The 21,742-nt window shown below is 41.5% G+C and overlaps 1 protein-coding gene across 1 annotated transcript in view; it reads left to right on the top strand.

Annotated features, from left to right (window-relative positions):
• The window catches only part of LOC133345614 (B-cell linker protein-like), a 51,551-nt gene that overhangs the window by 21,030 nt on the left and 8,779 nt on the right, over positions 1 to 21,742 (top strand). Inside the window, exons 5-19 of the mRNA XM_061556536.1 lie at positions 928 to 974; positions 1,465 to 1,521; positions 1,630 to 1,691; positions 3,405 to 3,439; positions 5,135 to 5,197; positions 7,333 to 7,552; positions 11,684 to 11,757; positions 13,708 to 13,750; positions 15,019 to 15,765; positions 16,133 to 16,167; positions 16,576 to 16,616; positions 18,116 to 18,259; positions 19,571 to 19,664; positions 20,706 to 20,736; positions 21,161 to 21,267. Coding sequence (XP_061412520.1) covers positions 928 to 974; positions 1,465 to 1,521; positions 1,630 to 1,691; positions 3,405 to 3,439; positions 5,135 to 5,197; positions 7,333 to 7,552; positions 11,684 to 11,757; positions 13,708 to 13,750; positions 15,019 to 15,765; positions 16,133 to 16,167; positions 16,576 to 16,616; positions 18,116 to 18,259; positions 19,571 to 19,664; positions 20,706 to 20,736; positions 21,161 to 21,267 — 1,800 coding nt within the window. The remainder of the gene's footprint in view (positions 1 to 927; positions 975 to 1,464; positions 1,522 to 1,629; positions 1,692 to 3,404; positions 3,440 to 5,134; positions 5,198 to 7,332; positions 7,553 to 11,683; positions 11,758 to 13,707; positions 13,751 to 15,018; positions 15,766 to 16,132; positions 16,168 to 16,575; positions 16,617 to 18,115; positions 18,260 to 19,570; positions 19,665 to 20,705; positions 20,737 to 21,160; positions 21,268 to 21,742) is intronic.

The raw sequence follows: 21,742 nt of genomic DNA, 5'->3' as shown, positions 1-21,742 counted from the left end.
GACTAATACCCCGATTATTATTGGTGCCAACGCTTCGTTTCCTTTTCCCAATTTTAGCATCGTGTTGACTAATAGGTCACCCCAACAACGTGGGTAGGTAGCTTTGTTCGTGTCCAACTTTTCTGATGCGCAATGCAGTGCGAGGCACCCACGTGTTGGCAGCATGACCACACATAGCCTCGTCCTAAACAGTACCTCCGATTAGCACGGTTGGATGGGTACGTTGCAAAATAAGTTCAACGACTGCGAAACAAATAAAAAATACTGTAGTACAGCAAGCCATGTTCATAACAGAGAGTGAACATGCATTTTGACAAAACTGTGGGAAAAGGTTATTCATCTTAATACAACGCAATGTTCTACTCCAATGGCAGCAAGTAGCTTAATCTTTTAATTTCATCACAATACAGCAATACAACAATGTATAAGCCAATACTCAAAAGTAATGCAAAAATATTTTCAATGAACATTCTCACCATGATCATCATCTGTCCCTTTCATGAGCTCGTTAGCTGCTATGGGGCTGACAACATGACTACCAGTTGCAATAGTTTCGTTCAGTCGCAATTATTTCTCTATTGAGATATTTTATCCATGCCCCTGGGTTTTCGTCTTCTCTCTTGCTCCTGTTTCTTTTCACTCTTGTGTTGCATCGCAAAGTGCGGGATTCTGCCTGGGTTAATTCTATTAACATGACCAAACCATCGCAGTCTTTCACTCCTAACCGTTCTCTTATATCGTCAATGAACATTATAGTCGCGTCTTAAACACAATAAAATTGAACATCAAATCATATTTCAGAAGCATAGATTTGATATTGAAGGAAACAAGATTGTTTTTTTCCTCCTATACACTTGCGCATGTTGGAAATACTGTTCGTAAATAGTATTTATTTAATCGACCCATGTTGTTCCTGTGCTTTTGTAGGATCTTCATCCAAGTGTCCTCCAAATGTTCCCAGAAAGATCACGCATGTAAGCAGAGCCAACCCTGTCAGCACATTCTAAATCAAACGAGAAAACCAAGTCGCTCAGTGAGCCCCATGTTATCTGCTAATTAACGCCATGTAATTTTATAAGTGTACACATCGGTATTTTTGTGCGTACAAATCAATATGATATATTGTATACTCCATATTTTCAATCCCATGAGTGAACTTTTCTCTTAATTGTAATAAAATCCTATACAATCAGTGTGGCTTTTTTGTCCTGCATGTAAAATACCACCTACTCTTAGGTTTTTTCGGTAAAGTCACGTAGGTAAAAAATTAAAAGAATAATAGAAATAAAATAATAATAAATTAACTTATTATTATAATAGAATTAAAGTAATATTAAATTAACTTATTATTATTTTCTTTTTATTATGATTTTTATTTTTTACCGAAAAAAACTAAGAGTATGAATCCTTGCAGTCACGAAAGCTTCAAATCTAAAAAAATATCACCTTTTCTTTCTTCTGCAGGAAGGTGCAAATTCTCAGTAAAACACTTGGTGAGCAACCAAGAACACCTTGGAACAAGTAAGGAATCAACACACACACACACGGGTAATTTTAATTCAATACTGTTTTTCATATGCATCCTGATTCAAAGTTCCAATCTCTCAGCATGGCTATCTGCTCTTACAGATTTAGCAGTTCAAAATTGGTGCCAAATCCTCCAGACAAAGATTACACAGCACAGCCTCCAGGTAAGAACCATTACAGTGATTCCAGACATCGTGTGACTTTATATCCCATAGTGAGGGCTGCAAAAGGACTTCATGTGTACAATTCCTGCGCATGCACGTGATTGTAATATTTGACGTTGATAAATTGCTATAGATCAGAACTTTATCTTGTGTCCCTCTCCCACCTGCCCCCCCCCGCCCCCCACCGCAGACTTTCTGTGCCAGCACAAATCACATTTATTTTCCCAACCTGCCATGAGATTGTTCGCATTTGAATTTCAAGTGCTGTGTAACCTGCGATCCTTGAGGACAGCAATCTATTATGCAGCGTTTTAGTTTTCCGAGTAAACAGTGTGGAAAAAAAGTCACACTCACCACAAAAATCGTGATGGGACACTGCATCATACTACAGTCGACCCTTCCACATTTCGGGGGTTAGGGGCGCAGGCCCCCCGCAATCTGGAAAAAACGCGTAAATGTTTTTTGTCCCCTTGGCGAGTGAAGTGAGCACCTCCAGCGTATATTTATTGTATTAAAAGATAAAATACATTTATATTATACAGCACTGTACATATATTTTATGCATTTATGAGTTACTAAACTTTTTGTGTGTCGTCTGCTGGCCTTCACGTGTCACCTGCGGCTTTCGGAAAACTCCAAAAAACTTCCAAAAAATTCCCATTTAATTTCATATGCCGACTCCACGATATATCGAAACCGCGATGGGTAAAGTCGCCATGCAGAAGGGTCGACTGTACTGTGCTTATAAAACACATGGATATTTTCAAAATATTTTGTTTTGCAAATATTTCACCTCAAAATGCCCTTGAGAGGAACATTTCAATTGCAGGGGTGTCCACAGTGACACACACAAAGCAACGTATATTACACGTATACAACAGTCACCACTGCCACGTAGATGGTTTAGGTGATTCTTGAGGAAAACATTTAAATAATATGCACCATTTACTGTGTAAACACGGTTTTATTTTGAGGGGATACACTGTATTTAATAAAGTTATATCAATTTTGAGAATGTCACATTAAAAGGTTGACATTGGTGACAGCATTTATCCGTTCAAAACATTGCACCTCATTTTAGTCACCAGAAGATTATGAACATTTAAATATAGAAAAAGGTTACAACATACCTGGACATTTGTGAAACGTTAATCTCATTAAAAATGTAACAAAAGTAGGTTTAATTAGCATGCATCAAAAATGTCCGTAAATTAAGGTACAAAGGGCCAATTCATTTTGACCGCTTAAATATAAATGGAAGGAGTTCTCGTTATGTTTAACCTTCTTGCCACCGCTATTTTGTGCTGATTTGTAAAGGGTGCAGCAGCGTCGTGACCTCCTCAATCAAAAAGGAGCTCTTATAACCGCCCTGATGACTCTTGGTCTCTCCTTCGATAGATATCTGCAGATTTAATTTTCACTGATGCAGAGAAAACTGTTCACATTTCATTAATTCATGTATAGCTCATGACCTTGACGTTCATTATTGTAACATTTATGTTTAATTGGTCTAAACTTGAGCATTGGGATAATAAAATGTCATTGGCGAGTCAAAGCAGCATTCGGACTTTAAAGTAACATGAAGTCAGCAGCAATTTTGCGTGTGACATCTTCATGCAACAAAACCTTCCTCGCAACATTGGTAAAATTTCCGGCAAAATGTATGTGGAGTGTTTCGAAAAATTATGAACATTTTTATTTTTACATCGACAGCCCAAACAGGAGATGGTTGGTCTGAAAATGAATTTGTAAGTGCTTTTTAATTTAATTCTGCATACACTTTTATGCGCACACTTTGTTAATGTGTAATTTTGTCACGTGGATGTTTGTTAATAACGTCCGTGTTATTTATTAACGTGATCATATGCTAATGAGTAAAGAGTAAATGATTGTCAATTAATCTACGACAACAATTACATGTGTTTGTTTACCTATCTATAATGTTTACGCTGTACATAGACTACATATCGTACCCTATACTGTCAAGATGGTTACCATTGCAGTACGTACTTCAGTTAATGGCTCGCTGACCTACAAAGTGGCTTTCAGGACTGTACAGTATATACTCTAATGCACTTCCGTATATACGACACATCCATACTATTTTGGTCTCTGCACCATGCACGGCTAAGATATGCACTATATTATATATGGCTTGCCTATGACATTCGCTATGAGAATAGTAATTGTCGTTACCACGTGGTGTTTTACGCATAACTAAGTGTTATAGGAAACTAAATTGTATTGTACTTAAACAGATGTGATGCCACTGGGATGTAATGCTTAGCACACTGGACTTGCAATCCAGAGGTCACCGGCCCGATTTGACCTCCCAACGCGGGAGGTTAAAACAATGGGATAGTTTCTTAAATCCCACCACCTCTGTCCACCCAGCAGTATAAATGTTAGTCCATCGGCAGGTCGCGTGCGGTGGGGTGAAGTGTGGGCACACCCACGTTTTCATATACATCGAGCCAAAGTGGAGCTGACCCTTGTGCAGGACTTTTTTGCCAGCAATTGCAAGGGCTGCACCTTTACCTTTTCCTTACAAAAGATGGATTATGACATTCCCACAAAATTGTTAGATTTGTGAATTTCCAACATTTGGAACCCAAAATTCCGACAAAACACCTCGCAACATCCGATCGGCCGCCATTTGTAAATGATTATGTCAATTGAATGTGCCTGCATTGCACAACCTGGGCACAATGATTGATGGCTGGTAGTTCTACTTGCAATTAGGCCAACGAATGTCATTCGGAAACAAATAGCAACTTCCAAATGTGATATGCCGTTGTGAAATGCATTTGGTTGCAATAACGGACGTGTCAAAGGAAGATCAATGGTCATCAATCAGTATTTACCTCCAATATTGTCTATCCAGAAGTTTTGTAAAAATACTTTCAAAGCATACACGTATACATGTAGACACTAATAATTAAAAGAAATTGCAAGGGGTTCATGCAATGTAACTGGGTAGGTAGTTTTTTGGTAGTTCTTCAGGTTACTAACCATACGAAATCCACATCGCTGGCATTTCCATCTAAGTTATATAAGTGCGCGGGCAGTACTGGTATAAAATAATTCTCAATGCTTAGACATCATGACTACAGTATACGCATCTGTGTACAAACACCCTCGTGACAATACGTGGTATATTTTGACACTTGGGAATGTTTAAACAACAACCGAAAATGGCATGCGTTAGGATATGATTCTGCCCTTTCAGTTATGAAACATGTGCGGTATTGAGCCACAGGCAGCATTTTACAGATTGCACATTTTAAAAAAACGCATTAAAAAATGTGCAAATCCTTATCTCTGCTGTTTGACCTGCGGGCTACCATCTCGTAAATGAAACGTGGTTCTAAGCAGGCCAGGCACTGTGCGTCGTTTTTATGGTGCTCAAATCTCAGATTAATCATTCATATCCCGCATTGCAGGACACTGAAGATGATGAAGATGATGACTATGAAGAACCTGACGCAGACCCAAATATACCTCCGGTGACTACAACCTTTTACTAAATGTTCAAATGTGTACTCGACGCACCCACATACACAATAAGAACCCACATATAATCTCTAACAGAGTATTGGGGGAAGTGCTGTTAACGAGGAACTACTTGGCCCGAAATCGTGCATGATAGGGTGGTGTGACTCACACCAAACCATTGTCTCCCTAGTGCTGATGTTTATCCACTGCACCAGGTACTCTATTAAAGCTGAGTTGACCTTGGGGAGGCCCACACATATTTAAAGACACTAACAGTTGATAACATATCTTGCATGGACTGACTTTGGACCGGGATCAAACATGAATCTTCACATATTATCCATGAACGGGAATCAAACTTAGGTCACTGGTTTCACAGCACGGTATAACCATTGTGCCATACTCTCCACAAAGACACTCAAAGACAGGCACTCGCATACACAAATACAAAGATCCCCGTATAGCCTAACAGACTGTTGGGGCAAGTGCTTTTAGCAAGTAGCTTTGAAGGTAGCTTGGTTTGCAGGATGTGGGTTTGACCCCGACCCTGACGCCTGTATATGTGGAGTTTTTCATGCTCTCCCCGTGGTCGCGTGGAATTTTCTGCAGGTCCTCTGGTTTTTCCCTCCGCATTTATAAACATGCATATTTGGCTGCAATAAAACAAATCCACATAAGCCACTAAGTTGAGCTATCCTTTTTGGCCAGGTCACTTCTGAAAGACAGCCATATAGCCCAGTGGGCCTTACTTGGTAAAAAAAATATTATATTTGTAAGTATTCTTTGGGTCTTTCGGTAAAGTCACGTAGATAGGTTCAAAGAAAATAACAAAAAACTACGACGTTTCGATCGCAACTCAAGCGGTCGTAATCAGGCTGATGATGACCATCGCTTGCGTTGCGATCGAAACGTCGTAGTTTTTGGTTATTTTTGTTATTTTCTTTGAACCTATCTACGTGACTTTACCAAAAGACCCAAAGAATATGAATTTCTGCAGTCACGAAAGCTTTAAGTCAAGATTTATATTTTTAAGCTATGCCATAAGTAATATCACAGTTCAAAATGCCATCTGACAAAATTCATACAATTTTACGAAAAATTCCATTCCACAGGAACAGCTGACATTTAAAATCTAGGATAAATTTTTTTTTATTAATTAAAACATAAAACAGTATTGTAATGATAAATAAAAAGGAGCGCGGGTCGCAGTGCCTTTGGAAAGGTGAACTTAGTAATGAAAATTAACATAGCAATGTGCTTACAAAAGAACGTTTTTAATCACCACCTGATATGATGTGTGGTTCCGAAACTTGATCGTTAACATAAAATACAGAGTAAAAACGAAAAAGTGCACAAAAGAGCCATGGAGAGATCCATGCTTGGAATTTACGAGAGACACGAAGAGGAAGACATTGGTGAGAGAACGTAGGCATGTAAGTGACATTATTCAAACTGTTAAAAAAAAGTACAGAAAGTGGATTTGGACAGGTCGCATCATGAGGCCGACAGTCAATCATAGCAAAGGGGAGTGGCAACCCAAGAATGGAACAAGTCCAAGAATATATCTGCTAAGGAGATGGAGCGATGACATCGGGTCGTGTGCAGGTGCTAGGTGAATTACATAATTAAACCGCAGGATTGTGAGAGATGACAGATTAAGGATGCTTTCATCCAGTAGTGGATTGATCATGGCTGATGATGGGTAAATAAATATCAGAATCTAATGGCACCATTGTTTTTTAATCACTGTCTTTAAGCAATTCACGGTTCAACATTTTTCAAGGAGCCATGTTTTGATCGAAAATGACGACAATACGAAACTGCTCAATTTTGTGTTAGCATCACCATTGCCCAGGGGCGTGATTCTCCTGGCGTAGTGTGTGTGTGTGAGCGGTAGTGTAGCGGTTAGCGTGCTGGGTTTGATTTCCACTCAACGGTCAAACGCCAGTGATGATTATTTGAACCGGTCCTGTGCCTTCCCCGAGGTCAACTCCACCTCAAATGAGTACCTGGGTGTGGTGTATAGTAAACATCGCCACTGGGGAGACAAAGGCCGCCGGGAGTGGTGTTGGCCACCCACCCCCTCGTGTGCCACATTGCCGGTCTTTGAAGGTGCCACTCGCTAACAGCACTGTGTCCCCAACAGTCTGCTCAGGCTACACGAGTGTCTCTTTGTCCGGAGCCCTCGCAGCCAAGCAGCGAGGATGACAGCTACGAGGAGCCCGATGTGGAAGGACCCGATTACGACGATCCGTCGAAGCTGGAGGATGACTACGAGCAGACCCCGTGCGAGAAACAGAAGTATCCCCCCATCATGGCAACATCCATCGGTGGCGGCGGCGACGACGATGACAAAGACTACATCGGTAACGGCAACTTCGTAGCACCACGCCATAATTATCAACGATGAGCTTTAGCTCACAAGATTAACGCAAAGGCTAAAGAGGTTTGCATGCCTCAACGTACAGCTTTGGACGTCCCGTATAAAACAAAGCTCGATAAAGTTTTGATTTGTTTTCTTCCAAAGAGTGTAACATGGTGGTGCTTAATCATCAACGGTTGTGCGTGCAGTATCGAAATAAAAAACAAGTTTAAATGTCTCTCTGCTCAAAAATAACATCAGGGCTGTGACCGTAAGCCAGTTGTGGAATTTCCACATTGCTGTGGTGGGGGGTTGTTTGTGTATACGTTGACAAACTGTTAGCTCTCTGCAACATGGTACTCATTTTATCGATCCTAAATGAATGATGGGCCGAGTCAATACCCAACCAGAATTTTAACACGCAATCTTCAAAATGTAAGCCTAGCATTGCTACCCAGCTGGATGATATATGTGCAGCATTTTCAGTCCCTGATTTAACCAAAATGAGACCTCGCTGAGACAACACATGCAATTATATACTGTGTAACAAAAAACATTTATTTGTTCCTGGGTAGTGTTATTTTCTAATTGCTTATACCTCAAAAGTAGATTGCTTTTGTGTCCTGGTCACAAAAGCAAAGCTTGTGTGGAATAATAGCCATTTGCTGTACTTTTGAGGCATAAGCAATTACAAAATAACACTTACTACCCAGGAACAAAATTCGTGTTACATAGTGAATTATTAGAGGAGAGACCTACTACTGTATTAAAAAGTTGAATCACAGTATTTCATAACAAAGAAAACAACTATAGATCTTAAAGATATGGTAAGCTTTTTGGAATAAAGCACTCCGAAATATACTGTAAAGCAATTTAATGGAATGTATCTGTCCACAAATGACTCACATAATCTTGATATTATTCATAAGGATTCTGAATTTGGATGTTTTTCCAGTTCCGTTTTTACGAGTGTTCTGCACCTAGAAGCAAACTACTACATGTGTAGTATCAGTGAGATGGAGGCAAGATTTGTAGGAGGCACCTTCTTTATTAAACAACTTCCACCGTCTCGTCCTCACACTCTCCACAGTTTCTTAGCCAAGCCTGTACACAACACTAACCGTCAAACACTGACGGCGCCGACTGAGATAGCCAACGACTTCTAGCAGCAGAATATCTAGTGAAGACGGCAGCGACCACGGCAACGAGACGACAGCAACGACAAGAAGAGTCCACTCCCAGAACCGGCAGCCTCGAGCTCCTGCTCTCGGCTCCTTTTATCCTACCAGCGCGGCCTGGCTCCGCCCTGACCGCGCCTCCCTTCTCGAACCCACTAGCAGGTTCCAGGGACCTCCAGATGGGGTCCTCCATGACCCTTGCCTTAGTTCATTTTCTCTGCCAACACACCGTGCACCCGCTTACCGGCGTGTGCACTGTCTGTCCACCAGAGTTGCCGCCACTGCCCACCAGCCGGCGCTATTACACTACACATGCATAAAAAACCTACGCACAGATGGGTTCACACTCACTTGCAGTGCTGCTATCTCATGGCCACGTTGCAGCCCAATGGTTTAGATAAAGATATATGAGCAACTTACATCCCATGGTCATGTGAGGACATCCACTTATAAATGGCCCGCAAACGATATTTAGACCATTTGGCTGCTATAAATTTCCACATGATAAGCCACTTCGTTGAGCTATCATTTTTTGGCCAAGTCGTTTCTGAACAAGAGTTAGATAGCTCAGTGGGCCTTACCTAGTAAAATGCAATAACATCTTCAGTTTAGTTCTAGATGTTCAACATAACTGAAAGCATATGAGCCACACTATTTGGGTACAAAATGGCCAATATTTTTGACATGGCAACAAATCTTTGTTATTACTGTGATCATATCATAACCGGTCACCAGTTGTTTTTCAAGCAGTTCAGAGTTACGTCAATGCAAATTCAATGCGAGCCTGATCAAAGTTTAGTGTTAACTAAAGTAAGGTGTGATTACACCCTAAAGGTACAGTATTTGAAAGTCCTATAAGGCCATCAGGAAGAAACATGTCCCTCAACCCTTCTATAGGAGTATTGTACTGTATAACAAGTGTATTTATGTGGAACTTCTTTCACACCGTACGTAGTCAACCGTGCAAAAATGTAACACAATCCATCAATCCTTTCCCCAGAGCACTGGATTGCAGGCATGTCGTACCACGATTGTAGACTAACATCTCAGTAATGCACGTAAGCTAAACTTCCATAAGACACCAAACACACAGTGCACACACAGCACACCACACACATGTTCATAGAAACGAAGCAAGAACTATACAAAGCCATTAGACTGATGCAGTCATTAAGAAATCATCAAGAAATCCATAAATCACCCGGTAACTAATACCAACAACACTTTATTAAAAGCAGTTGTGTGCAAGGAGTCATAAATCAGGACGTGCTAAATTATAAATATATATCGCACATACATTATGTATTCAAACTGCTTTCTGAGCCTTGAGTCAAACTTAAACGACGTGAGCAGATTTTCATGAATTGACTTTCGGTATTTTACAAGCGGCAGTGTCAAGGGAAGTTAATGGGGATTTGTCAGTCCCAGACTCCAGCTTAATAGCCTTCATTCTTATTTAGTGCGTATCTGAGCACATGTAACAACCATAGCAGTAAGCAAAGAGGATACATGATGGTATGGAAGGCTACTCCCTAAATGCATATTTCTGCCTGTGCTGTAGTGACATGCCTCGTGGAGACATTTAACTGTTTGTGTACATATCATATTGTCTTGATAAATTCTTAATTAATTAATATATTTTTCTGAATGTGAATGGTTGGGTTAATTCATGAATAGATTCATGTCCTGCACACGCTTTCTATGTCTCTAAAATTGTTTCCCACTGCAGTAAGGTTTCCCCGAGATGCGATTTTAATTTAAACGGCACTGTCACGTATCATGTCATGTGTGCCAAAGCTATGTGCACCACTTTGAAATTTGTGACGAGTTTAACATTTTACTTAACAATGGAATTGTACTGCATTGCATCGCTAAGGGGAAAGGCACCTCAGTGTGTATAAATCAAGTTGACAAGATTAATTATGATGCAGTTCTTCTGTATTGCTTGTGCGGTACAGATGTTTACACAAAAATGCTCCCACTAGAGTGCTGAACAATGCAGACTATCCGCTGATAGCCACTGCCCTCTGCTGCACAACAGACGCAGCAATGCAATCCAAACAATATTGCAAGGTAACACACGCTTAAAATTATACTTCTAATCTAAGTGGATGTCAATAAGCAATTTGCAAGGAATTGATGAAAGTATGAACCAATCTATGCGTATACTGCATGTTGGTGCCAGATAGCATGCAAGCGCGATAGTGTTATTGCACGCAAACACAGACAGTAAACACTCAACTTCTTCAAATAGCAGCAAAGTGGCCGGATAACTACCGCAGAAAGTGGACAATATCTCGGTGACAATGTTTAATTTAAAGCTGTATAGCCTAGCCCCATGCATTTTCTTCGGCCGGAGCCAGGAATGTGTAGTGCACCCGTGTTGAACTCATAATGGGCTTTATTACTTTTAACAGAATTCACGACGAACAATAAATGGGCAAATGCGCTGTACAAGATGCCATCCAGGATGACAAAAATTGAGTTGTCGTGATTTGCACCTCGAAGGTGGCGATTTCGACAAGGGTTTAGATTTAAATTTCGATTTAAAGCTTTCGTGACTGCAGGGATTCATCTTCTTGGTTCTTTCGGTGAAGTCACGTAGAAGGGAAATAATAAAATAATAAAAATAAAACAATAAAATAATGATTATGTTTTAGATTTAATTGCGATTTGCATTTATATTTTAGATTGCGCTTAAATGCACCACAAGTAAGCTCATATGATACGTTCTACAAGGATAGAAACGGGGTAAAACAGCAATAAAAATGTAACAGACTTGAGAAAATCCCCAAGGTGAACCCGCCTCAAAATCCATCTTCAGGCTCATTAAAGGTCTACGGGATAAACAGAGATGATTAGAAACGTTATTTGTATGGTAACTGAAGCAAAGCACATCAAAGCTGCATAAAATTAATAACTGCATGTGTGTGTGTGTGTGGCGTCTGTTTCCCCAGATAAAGACTCCATATCGATTAATAGCAGCAAAAGCGCCTCCTTGGAACGTCGTAGCAATGACGGGGAAGATCAAGTAAGGATGCAAATGAAACAAACAAAACTTGCAGAGGTTAGGTGCTCACATTTTTCTTAGTTGTTGTTTAACCACAGCACCGGTCTGTACACAGCTCATTTGACTTCGTAATAGTGATTGAAAGTATGTCTCTAATCTCCAATTATGATGGACATAGCAAACATGTGCGTAATCTATCATCAGGCTAAGATTTCAACCACAGTGGCAGCTGCTGTTTTTGTTCATGCCCATATATTTAAATGGAAAAGTTGTGAATGTGTGTCTGTTCAAAATGTTTAGCGTACTTCCCGACATGCAACATACTGAAAATTTGCCATGTGGGGGTACTTTCCAGACTGTACACCATGCAAAAATTATAAAATTACACTTTTGATTTTTTTTGGGGGGGGGTGGGGGGGAGCTCAATAATACATATATTTTTTGCACGGCAAGTGAGCTGTGACGTCAAATCTGTCACGTGACCCACGCACGTGGAAGCGTAACGCATTGTAGTGTAGCGGGTAGCGCGCTGCGCTACGAACCCAGCGACCTGAGTTCGATTCCCGCTCACGGCCACCACCGGTGACGATTATTTTAACCGGTCCTGGGCCCTCCCCTAGGTCGACTTAGCCTCAAACGAGTAAGTGGTGTGGTTTGTGAACATCGCCACTGGGGAGACAAAGGCGACCGATGCGTGGTGAATCCAAGTCCCGGGCGAAGCCGGGTAGTAAAGCTCGTTCAACTATAAAGAGTGGCTGCACGATACTGAATGCTCTTCCCTGTATTCTTTTATATTAAGAAAGCAGAACGCATTTACATTGTGTATTTTTTGATACAGTGTTGTACAAAACTACAGTGTATGTGTTTATACGTGGGAGTGTAGTGGGTAGGGAACTGGTGCGGTGTACAAACATTGCCACGAGGGAGACAGAGGTGGCCAGGCGTGGTGCTGACCACCCACCCCCTTGTGCGCTGTGCCGGCCTTCATAGGTGCTCTCTAACAGAACTTGCCCCAACAGTCTGTTCAGGTTATATGGGGGATCATTGTGTATCTATGTCTTAATATTCGTGAAACTCTTCCAATGTATGGTGGAATATTTATCAACCAATCCAAGATTCATGTAAGACGGGTACATATTTAATTTAATTTAACCTGAATTGTTTAAACCATTCTGATTCATAATAGATATTTCGCTTTGGCCTGAAAATGAATCATGAATCATTCTATTGGCTGCATAATCCTACGTATTAAATTAATTGTGGTGTTGCAAAAAGTCAAATGCACTAATCTGTCTAATCATTCCACATATCTTGCAATAGATCAATTAATTAGACTATGGCCTTCGAGCTTGGACAAGCAATTAATATTAATATTTAGGCTATTCCATTATTATACAAAAGGTCAATGTTCCATTTGCCAATGCCGATTGTAACTTGCCCCGAAAGTCCGTCGCGGGGTTAACTGCGTACGTGACCCACGCAAGCATTTGCAAAGCGATGCATTTTGTCAAAGCTCCGCTGTAATGTACATTTCTGCTGGCCACTTTCATTTTTAGAGTTATATTTATCCTTGTCCATTTTCCGACTCGTTATCTGAGACTTCTGTTCAGAGTATATTTTCCATCTTTAGCGTTTTATACGTTGGTAAACAAATACTTGTCGATTAAACATTATCACATTATTTAACTGCATAGCGATCCACATTCACTTATTTGGAAAACAACGTAGAATAGAACCAGAATTATAAAATCTCAAAACAATGTCCAACAATGAGGTTAACATTTTTATACAAAATTCACACTTTCACAGCAAAGCCCCATTTTGTTATAATCGCTGTGCATATTCCTGCCCTGAAGAAGTTAAGTCATTTGAAACTTGACTCACACATGTAATAAATGGAGTCGCACATTAAGATTATATATGCTGTCAGATTAACTTTGCATTGACAATTAATTTTGACATGTGTTGCAGGAGGACTACGTAGTTCCCGTTGAGAATGTGCCAAACGAAAGTTGTAAGTTTGACTTTTACTCTCAATTTGCAAAAATATACACATATACAGTTCATGCAACCATCTAACCATGAATAGTAGTACCGAGTCTCATTGGATCTCAGAAGCTAAGCAGTATTGAGTCCGGTTAGAACTTGGATGGGAGAGTATCTGGGAATAACAGGCGGGCCAATGCACATCACGGAGATGAAGGAAGGCATTTATACTTGTGAAGTAAGATGCAACTGGAATCACTTCATACATGGGGAACAGTCAGTCATTTTCAGAGCAGAAGAGGAAAGTCTTGACCCCTGACTTGTACAGGGGGCAGGAAGTCAACAGCACGGACGACCACCATGGGCAGGGCATTCCAGAGTGACCTCCCAACGAGTGCAAGTTGAATTTTGATTTAAAGCTTTCGTGACTGCAGGGATTCATATTCTTGGTTCTTTCGGTAAAGTCACGTAGAAGGTAAACGTCGTGAGAATTGTATTGTTTCATATTTTTATTATTTTATTGTTTCCCTTCTACGTGACTTTACTGAAAGAACCAAGAATATGAGTGCAAGTTGGTTAACGGTTTTGCCGGAAGGCCTTGGTTGCTGGTGCAGTGCAGACCGCACGAAGTGGGAGTAAAGGAAGATGAGAGCGAACGAGGTCGGCAGGGGAAAAGTTAACAGATTATCTCAAAGATGGTGAGGGTGATCTCGTAGTTTACTTGAGACCGGATTGGACGCAAGTGGGAGGATCCGAGGACTGGAGTGATGTGGGTTTCGCTTAGTTTGGAGGTGAGGGATGTGGGGAGGACGGAGTTGCAGTAAAGGCGAGAAGGGATACAATACATGGGTGAGGGTCTCGGCGGCAGATGGTGAAATGATATGGTGGAAGTGGGAGATGTTGCACAGGTGGAGTTAGGGTGTGCTATAGGATCGAGAGATGTGCGAGGGGAATGAGATCTGTGGCTCAATGATGACTCCAAGGTTGTGCCAGTTTTTGATGTTGGAGGTGAAGAAGTGTACACTTAAAGAGCCCCTCTAAGAGGGTGTTTTGGCCTCCTCTTCCACGCTGGCTAAACGTCTTGGAAGAGATGGTAGGGAGCACCTTCACTTTATTCTAATGAATATTATACACAACATGTATAACATTAGGGCACTTACTGTGATATAACAAATTCTATTATGTTTTAATGGTGTGCCTTGCTTTCAAAAAATAATTATTTTCGTTGAATGTTATATGTTCCAGTTCTTCCAAGTGACCATGAGTTCAACCACTAACATAAAGACTCTTCTCCAGGTTTTCTCAAAGGCGAGCCTTCACTGTCAATGAGGCCAGGAACCAGACCCAAGCCACACGAAAAGCCCACAACCCTATATCCATATTCGCTGCCACCCAAGCCTGTACCTGATCGGCTGCCTTCCCTCCACAAGCCGTTCCTCCCTTCCACACCCAAACCTGGTTCAGACAACTCGCAGGCTTTCCTCAAGACCCGTTCCTTGGAAAAATCTATCCAACACAACAGCAGCATCGCAACGAATCTCAATCAAACTTTGCCCAATAGCTTCAAAGTGAGCTCCCCGACTCATCCAAAACTCTCTTCCGCCAGAGCCCATCCTCTGCACCTCAACGCGAACATTCCAGCAACCGTCCCTCGACCCAAACCAACTCCCAACATGATCTCTGCACCACACATGACAGCTACCCACCTGGGGGGCGCTCCCAAGTGCCCCCCAAAGCCAAGCTTCAACGCAGACGCTCCACCGTCGCAAGCCATCCCAGGCGGGAGTGGCCCTCCCCCTCCCTTCGGACGCAAGGTTAACAATGGCCACGGGGGCTTTTCGTTACCCATCCCTGAGAAACCGCTCAAACCGAAGGGTTACCCGACCACAGCGCATGCCACCATGCATGCGCCACCACCCGTCCAGACTGGCCACAGGAGCCAGCAGCGTAAGGTCTCACACGAGGGTTTCGCGCAGCCAGTGTTCCCGCCGCGGCCCCAGCACACGTCTCACCAAGAGGGCGCCTGCAGGGACTCAGAGTCAGGTGCGTTTCCATTGTTACATCTGGGTTCTTCGTGGAGTTGCCACCTCCGATCGATGTACAAAAAGTGCAGCCGTGTTATGAGAAAAATAATATCTCACAATATATAGAGGGAGGGAGTATAACTGCATTTGAATGCATTGTCTTGAGTAGTGTAATTGCAGTATTATGCAACTGATCATTTATTTACACATTTCGGAGTACAATACCTCAAAAAAGGTCAACATTGGGGAAACCAGGGCAGGTGGCAACCCTAGTTTTTCTATTGAGGGTGAGCTAATGTTTGCTTTGCAAGTAGAGCCAATGATCAAATGAGAGAAGCAAAAGGTTTCACACAGCAGGATTACAATAATCCGTGTTTTTCTTACAGACAATGATGATTATGAGATCCCCAATGAAGAAGAGGTAGGCAACACATTTAAAAAGTACCTCGTCCACCTTTCTGTAGAAATTTCCTTTTAATGGTATAAGAATATGTATTAATACATGAGAATGTTCGTCGTGATGCAAACAATCAGAGGGTATATCTTTTACAGACATATTTGCCTGTTACAAGATATAAAAACATAATACGTGAATCACAAATCACAATATATTATTGGTTCTTTCGATAAAGGCACGTGACTTTACCGAAAAAACCAAGAATATGAATCCCTGCAATCACGAAAGCTTTAAATCACAAATCACAATGTTTATAATGATGCATAAAATGGCCCATGTTAGAGAGGTACATTGCATTGGCTAGATGTTAATATTTTAAAGGCCATAAAATGTTCCTTTTGCTTATAAATACATCACTTCTTATTTTTACAGCAGAAGGAGATTCCACAAAAGATCAACGATCACATGAACAGGTAAGTGGTAGGGGAAGGTAAGCTGCCATATTATTTGGACGTGCGTAGCTGTGGAAAGCAAGTAGAAAAGAATACGGCTGCCGTGGTGTTCACAGTTGTGTTTGTCGGGTTGTACCGCGTGCTGTTCAGTCACTGTGTTGAATGACACGCGGTACATGCCAAAAACACATTGGGTAGCGAGGCAGACATGTTAACTACCTCGCCTGGTATCCAGGAGCTCGTGGGTTCCGATCCCGACCCTGACTGCCTGGATATTCGGAGTTTTCATGTTCTCCCCGTGGTGTTGTGCATTTTCTCTGGGTCCTCTGGTTTTTACCTCCACATTTAGAAACACGCGTTTAGAGTATTTAGCTGCTATAAATTTCCACGTGATAAGCCACTTCGTTGAGCTATCATTTGTGGCCAAGTCGCTTCTGAAAAAGAGCTACATAGCTCAGTGGGTCTTACCTGGTAAAGTACAAAAAAAGTTTGAAGAAGCTGCTGACCTTTGGATGGAGGTGCACCTAATGGATGCAAGAGAGTTCTGAATAGAAGGCACCAGGAAAGCATTATACGTTTAACCAGGAGGAACAGGTTGCGATGAGTGGGACGCGTGTGCACAGTGGAGATGGGCAGGTCATTCGGACAGGTATTGGAGTGGCACCCTGTGACCTAAAGCCCAGGTGAGATACTGGAAGTCCAGACCTTGGAGGGAATGTCAACTTTGCAACGGCTACGAAGTCCAAGAGAAGAAAGATAGTAATGAGGATATCAGCAGCATTAATTGTGATGACTTCGTGACCTTTATCTTGACATTCCAGCTTAGTTGAATGATCATCAATCTATGCAATGTCTACACTAAACCCATCATGTTTGCAGTCCAAACAATTGTACACACCAAAGTTGTAAGAGTACGAATTCGAGAAAAGTTTATTCTGACCGTGGCTGGAAAACATTTTGAGAACAAGGGACTAAGTATAATATTGGTCACACTTGTTATTTGTATACAAACATATAACACAACACTGAAACATGACAAATTATTGGAAACAATTATTAGTAAAGTATGGGTAAACATGACATTTAAGTAATGTGATTCAAATAGGTCTACTCGGCCGATAATTCCTCCATTGTCAATAAAATAGGTACAATTTTGCGGGACATAAACAGTGATTGTCCTGTGGTTAGACTGGTGCCTGCTATGGGAATGTGGAATTACCATCACAGCATACAATGGCGTCACTATACATGAGTTGTTTTTTGTGTTCGTTTCGTATACACCCCAGTCTATACAGCGTTATTTGTTGTTTTGGTAACCCTTTTGTGAACCGAGTTCATATGTGCCACTTCCTACGCACAGTGCTTTAGTCAAGTGTGCTTTTTAATTCCTTTGGCGCTTCGCGACTTGTCTCATATACTTGTAACGAGGCGCAACATCAATACGTGATCATTGTCTCTACGAGTACCGTACTATAAAGCTCACTCATGGTCTGCTCCTCGTCCCCTGTCTTGGGGGCAAGGTATCCACACCCAACCCCACCCCCACCATCCAGGCCTGCCCCCCTCGGGCCCCCACCTGTGGACAGAGTGTCTAAACCAAACGCTGCCGGCCGTTCTCTCATCATGAACAAGGAGATCCTATCCGAGATTAGCGCAATGCCCAGGTTGGTTCCACCTTTGCCCACACAATGTGCCTAGCATCCGACATCCACCTCAGTAAAAGGCCACTGAGATTCGGTGTCCGTGTTCGAATGACACCTAGGTAGCCGGGCGGAGGTGGCTCGCATGCCTGTAACCCAGCACTGTGGAGGCGAGGGTTTGGTGGAGCGCACAAATGTTGTGAAACTCCCTTCCCGTGGGTATCGAGGTTTCCATACCATGGCTTACCAGCAGAAGACGGTACAGCAAAGTATGGACTAATATCGTCTGTCCCTTCAGAATGGGATAGCATATTGCCCCCTCGCATGTGTGGGTTTTCGCTTGGTGCTCTGGTTTCCTCCCACATGATTAAACACAACTTAATTGGCTGAAAATATCAAAATATATTATATAGAGGACTGTAGAACTTGGGCCATGGCTTAACTGGATACTCAAGTGGCCGCAGTCTTGGTCGCCAGTGAAAGCACAAATACATAATTTTATTGAATTTGGCGCTTCACGTAATTTGGAAAAATTCCAGCTACAAGAATGTGACCGCACATGGGGAAATAGCATCGCCTCTAATGTGGAAAAGAGATCACTGAAAATCACGTGATGAACACAAAGTAGTTCTGTGCGATCGCAACATTTTAAGGCTATTCTGAAACACAGGACAAGTCACTGCTGTGAGAGTCCCAAATGGGCATATTTTCAGAGCATGACATGATGTCAAAAGTACAACTAGAATCTTGACTTAAAGCTTTCGTGACTGCAGGAATTCATAGTTTATTATTATTTATTATTATTATTATTATTTTCTATCTACGTGGCTTTACCGAAAGACCCAAAGAATACAACTAGAATGAACGCAAATAAATATATTATACAAAGGAGGTGACGGAGATATGCAACTCCGAAGTCACCAATTCCTTGTAATGGTTTCATTTAGCAATAAACTATCAACTTTACATTGCTGACTAAAAATGTAAAAAGTAAAAAAGGTTACAAGGCGTGGAACGATGCATCATATTCATTGTTTAATATTTAATTTTAAGCTAAAGAAACATGCATTGGCCAAAATGTTCAAATCCTTGAATCGTGACAATGTTATCGAATCACTGGAAGAGTCGAATCATACCACTCTTATCAATTACCATGTCACTGGGATGTACAGACCCAGCTCTGTTAGAGGATAGACACAAACCACTTCCCTTTCATTCACCACAGCACTGTAATACTGCAAAACCCCCATACCCGTATCAGTGACGGGCGTGTCTGTAAGGTGGTATTTTAAGCTTCACATGTGGCAGCTTCCTAATAGTTTTTTTTATTTGCAGGTCCCCATTATTGCCCCAGTCTTCAAGGAAACCGAGTCTGCTTTCAGGGAACCAGGCAGGCCACAAACCACACGTGTCCCCTGGCTCCATCAAGGTGATGAATAGCAACCATCGCAATACACCTCCTTCAGTAGGATTCCTCTTCTTTCGTATGGCTGATGTAGATGCAGAGCAATGACTACAATTTCATATTCAGGTGGTCAAGCCAGATATCCGCGTCAGGAGTAGCGGAATGTAATTGCTATGATGTCTCTTTCGTATTTGCGGATCGGGCATTGCGTCGTTATACGTTGTATGGTCTGTTCTGGATGACCACAGTCGCACATTACTGGAGAGTTTTTAATTTTCCATTTGGTGTTCGCATCTGCCATGGTTTGTGCAGTGGATGTGATTTAGGGTGAACCGTAATTTTCGTGGAAAATCAAAACCAGGGATATTCTGCGTTTGGTCTTTCAGTAGGATCATTGATAACAACATCAACTTTGAGCATCAAACAATGCCAATACTTCCCTGTGTGAAGTATTCTCAAGTTTTAGTATCAAAATGTGGCATATATATATTTACATTATAGCCTCTCCTAGTCTCGAAACTCTACAAGCACCTCCCATTGGCACGGTTGGCTACGTACGGTGCGAAAGAAGTTAAATATACATGCATGCATTCAAACTCTTCTTCATGGAAAATTATGAGCCTTAATTGGGTCATGAATGTTGTCCATGAAAAAAAAAACATGAAATGGTCTGGTACAGACGCTGAATAACGTTTTGAATTTTTCCGAAACAGCAGCACTGCTCCGATTATTTTTGTAGATGCTGAAAAACTTTGCCGACCACGAAAAAAAATTGGAGACGTTCACTGTCACTGACACAGCTGCTCGTGGTTCTTATTCTCAATTTCTAGACTACATTCTTGCCCATGTCAAAATGAGCTTCACAGGATGACACTTGTTGACTGTGTTTTTTAGTTGGTTTACAGCTGCACCAACCAGCTCCACCCCAGACACATATTAGCAGGCACAAAATAAAAGGTCTCGATGTTTCTGGAAAGTAAGCTAAGTTGACATCGGCAGGGCGTGTAAAGCCCGCAGCAATGTTAAATCAAGTCCGTTTCTAATCCCCATTTTTATTCTTTTCAGAGATCAGAGGAAGACCAAAGAATGTTTGCAGGTGAGTACATGTTTCATTTCAAATACTGCTGCTCATTTCCCTGAATAACATGTCGGAATTTTTGCACTGTCAACACCACCACTGCAAATTACAGAAAAACAAACATTTATATTTTTGAACTTTAAGGACTTTGTAATGCTAGATTATAGAAATGTCAAACGAGCTGTTCTGATGTTCATTACACAAGAGCTTACGTAAGGAAATACAACGTAAAAATACGTTATTTTAACATGTAAAAACAATTCAAGTAAAAAATACAGCACTAATAATGATAATAATCATAAGATGAATGTGTTCTTTGGTAAAATACATAGAGTTGCTATCCATCTCCTACTCTCACTGTTTGGTAATGTTGGGTCAGTGCTTCCAAATATTCTTACTGCCTCTCTTTCATTGATTGATGCCACAATGTGTCCTGAAACAGGTGACACCAGCACCAAACAAAGTTTGGGACACAGCTCCTCATTCTCAAGCCGTGGAGGAGGAACAGCAGTTGGAGGCCTCTCTCCATCTCCGTGCTCCATACCACCCGTCAGTACAGATTACACCACTCGCAGGGCACTTCACGCTGGGATTGTTTCACTTCACCGGTATCATCAACAGCCACAATCAATCCACTCTTGAATTCAGGCCTCACCAAGCCGTCGCCATCTGTACGTATGTATGCGTGGACGTTGAATTTATTTTGCACCGTACGTAGCTGACCGTAATAATCGTTTCTGCAGGGGAAGGACAACAAACTAAACAAGAAAAGGATTTCTAAAGAAATTAGTTTTCAATCTAGATTTAAAAGTGCATAGCTCCAGTAGCTTTCTAATAGCGCTCACGATCCGACACGATAATTTCATTACTCCATCTTCTATGAGGACGTGCTCTTGGATGCGTTCCATCCCTTCGCTTTCATTCCATTGGCCATCACCTTACGTAGTAATGTGTGCTGCTGAAGCTCACTTTTATTGTTTTTACTTAAGATCACTTAAGGTCAATACCAATTTCTACAATAGAA

The sequence above is a fragment of the Lethenteron reissneri genome, chromosome 22 (genome assembly GCF_015708825.2).
Source record: "Lethenteron reissneri isolate LAM-NWPU_2019-01 chromosome 22, ASM1570882v1, whole genome shotgun sequence".
In the NCBI taxonomy this organism is placed as follows: domain Eukaryota; kingdom Metazoa; phylum Chordata; class Hyperoartia; order Petromyzontiformes; family Petromyzontidae; genus Lethenteron; species Lethenteron reissneri.
The sequence above is the reverse complement of the archived record's forward strand: the minus strand, read 5'-3'. Positions and strand labels throughout refer to the sequence as shown.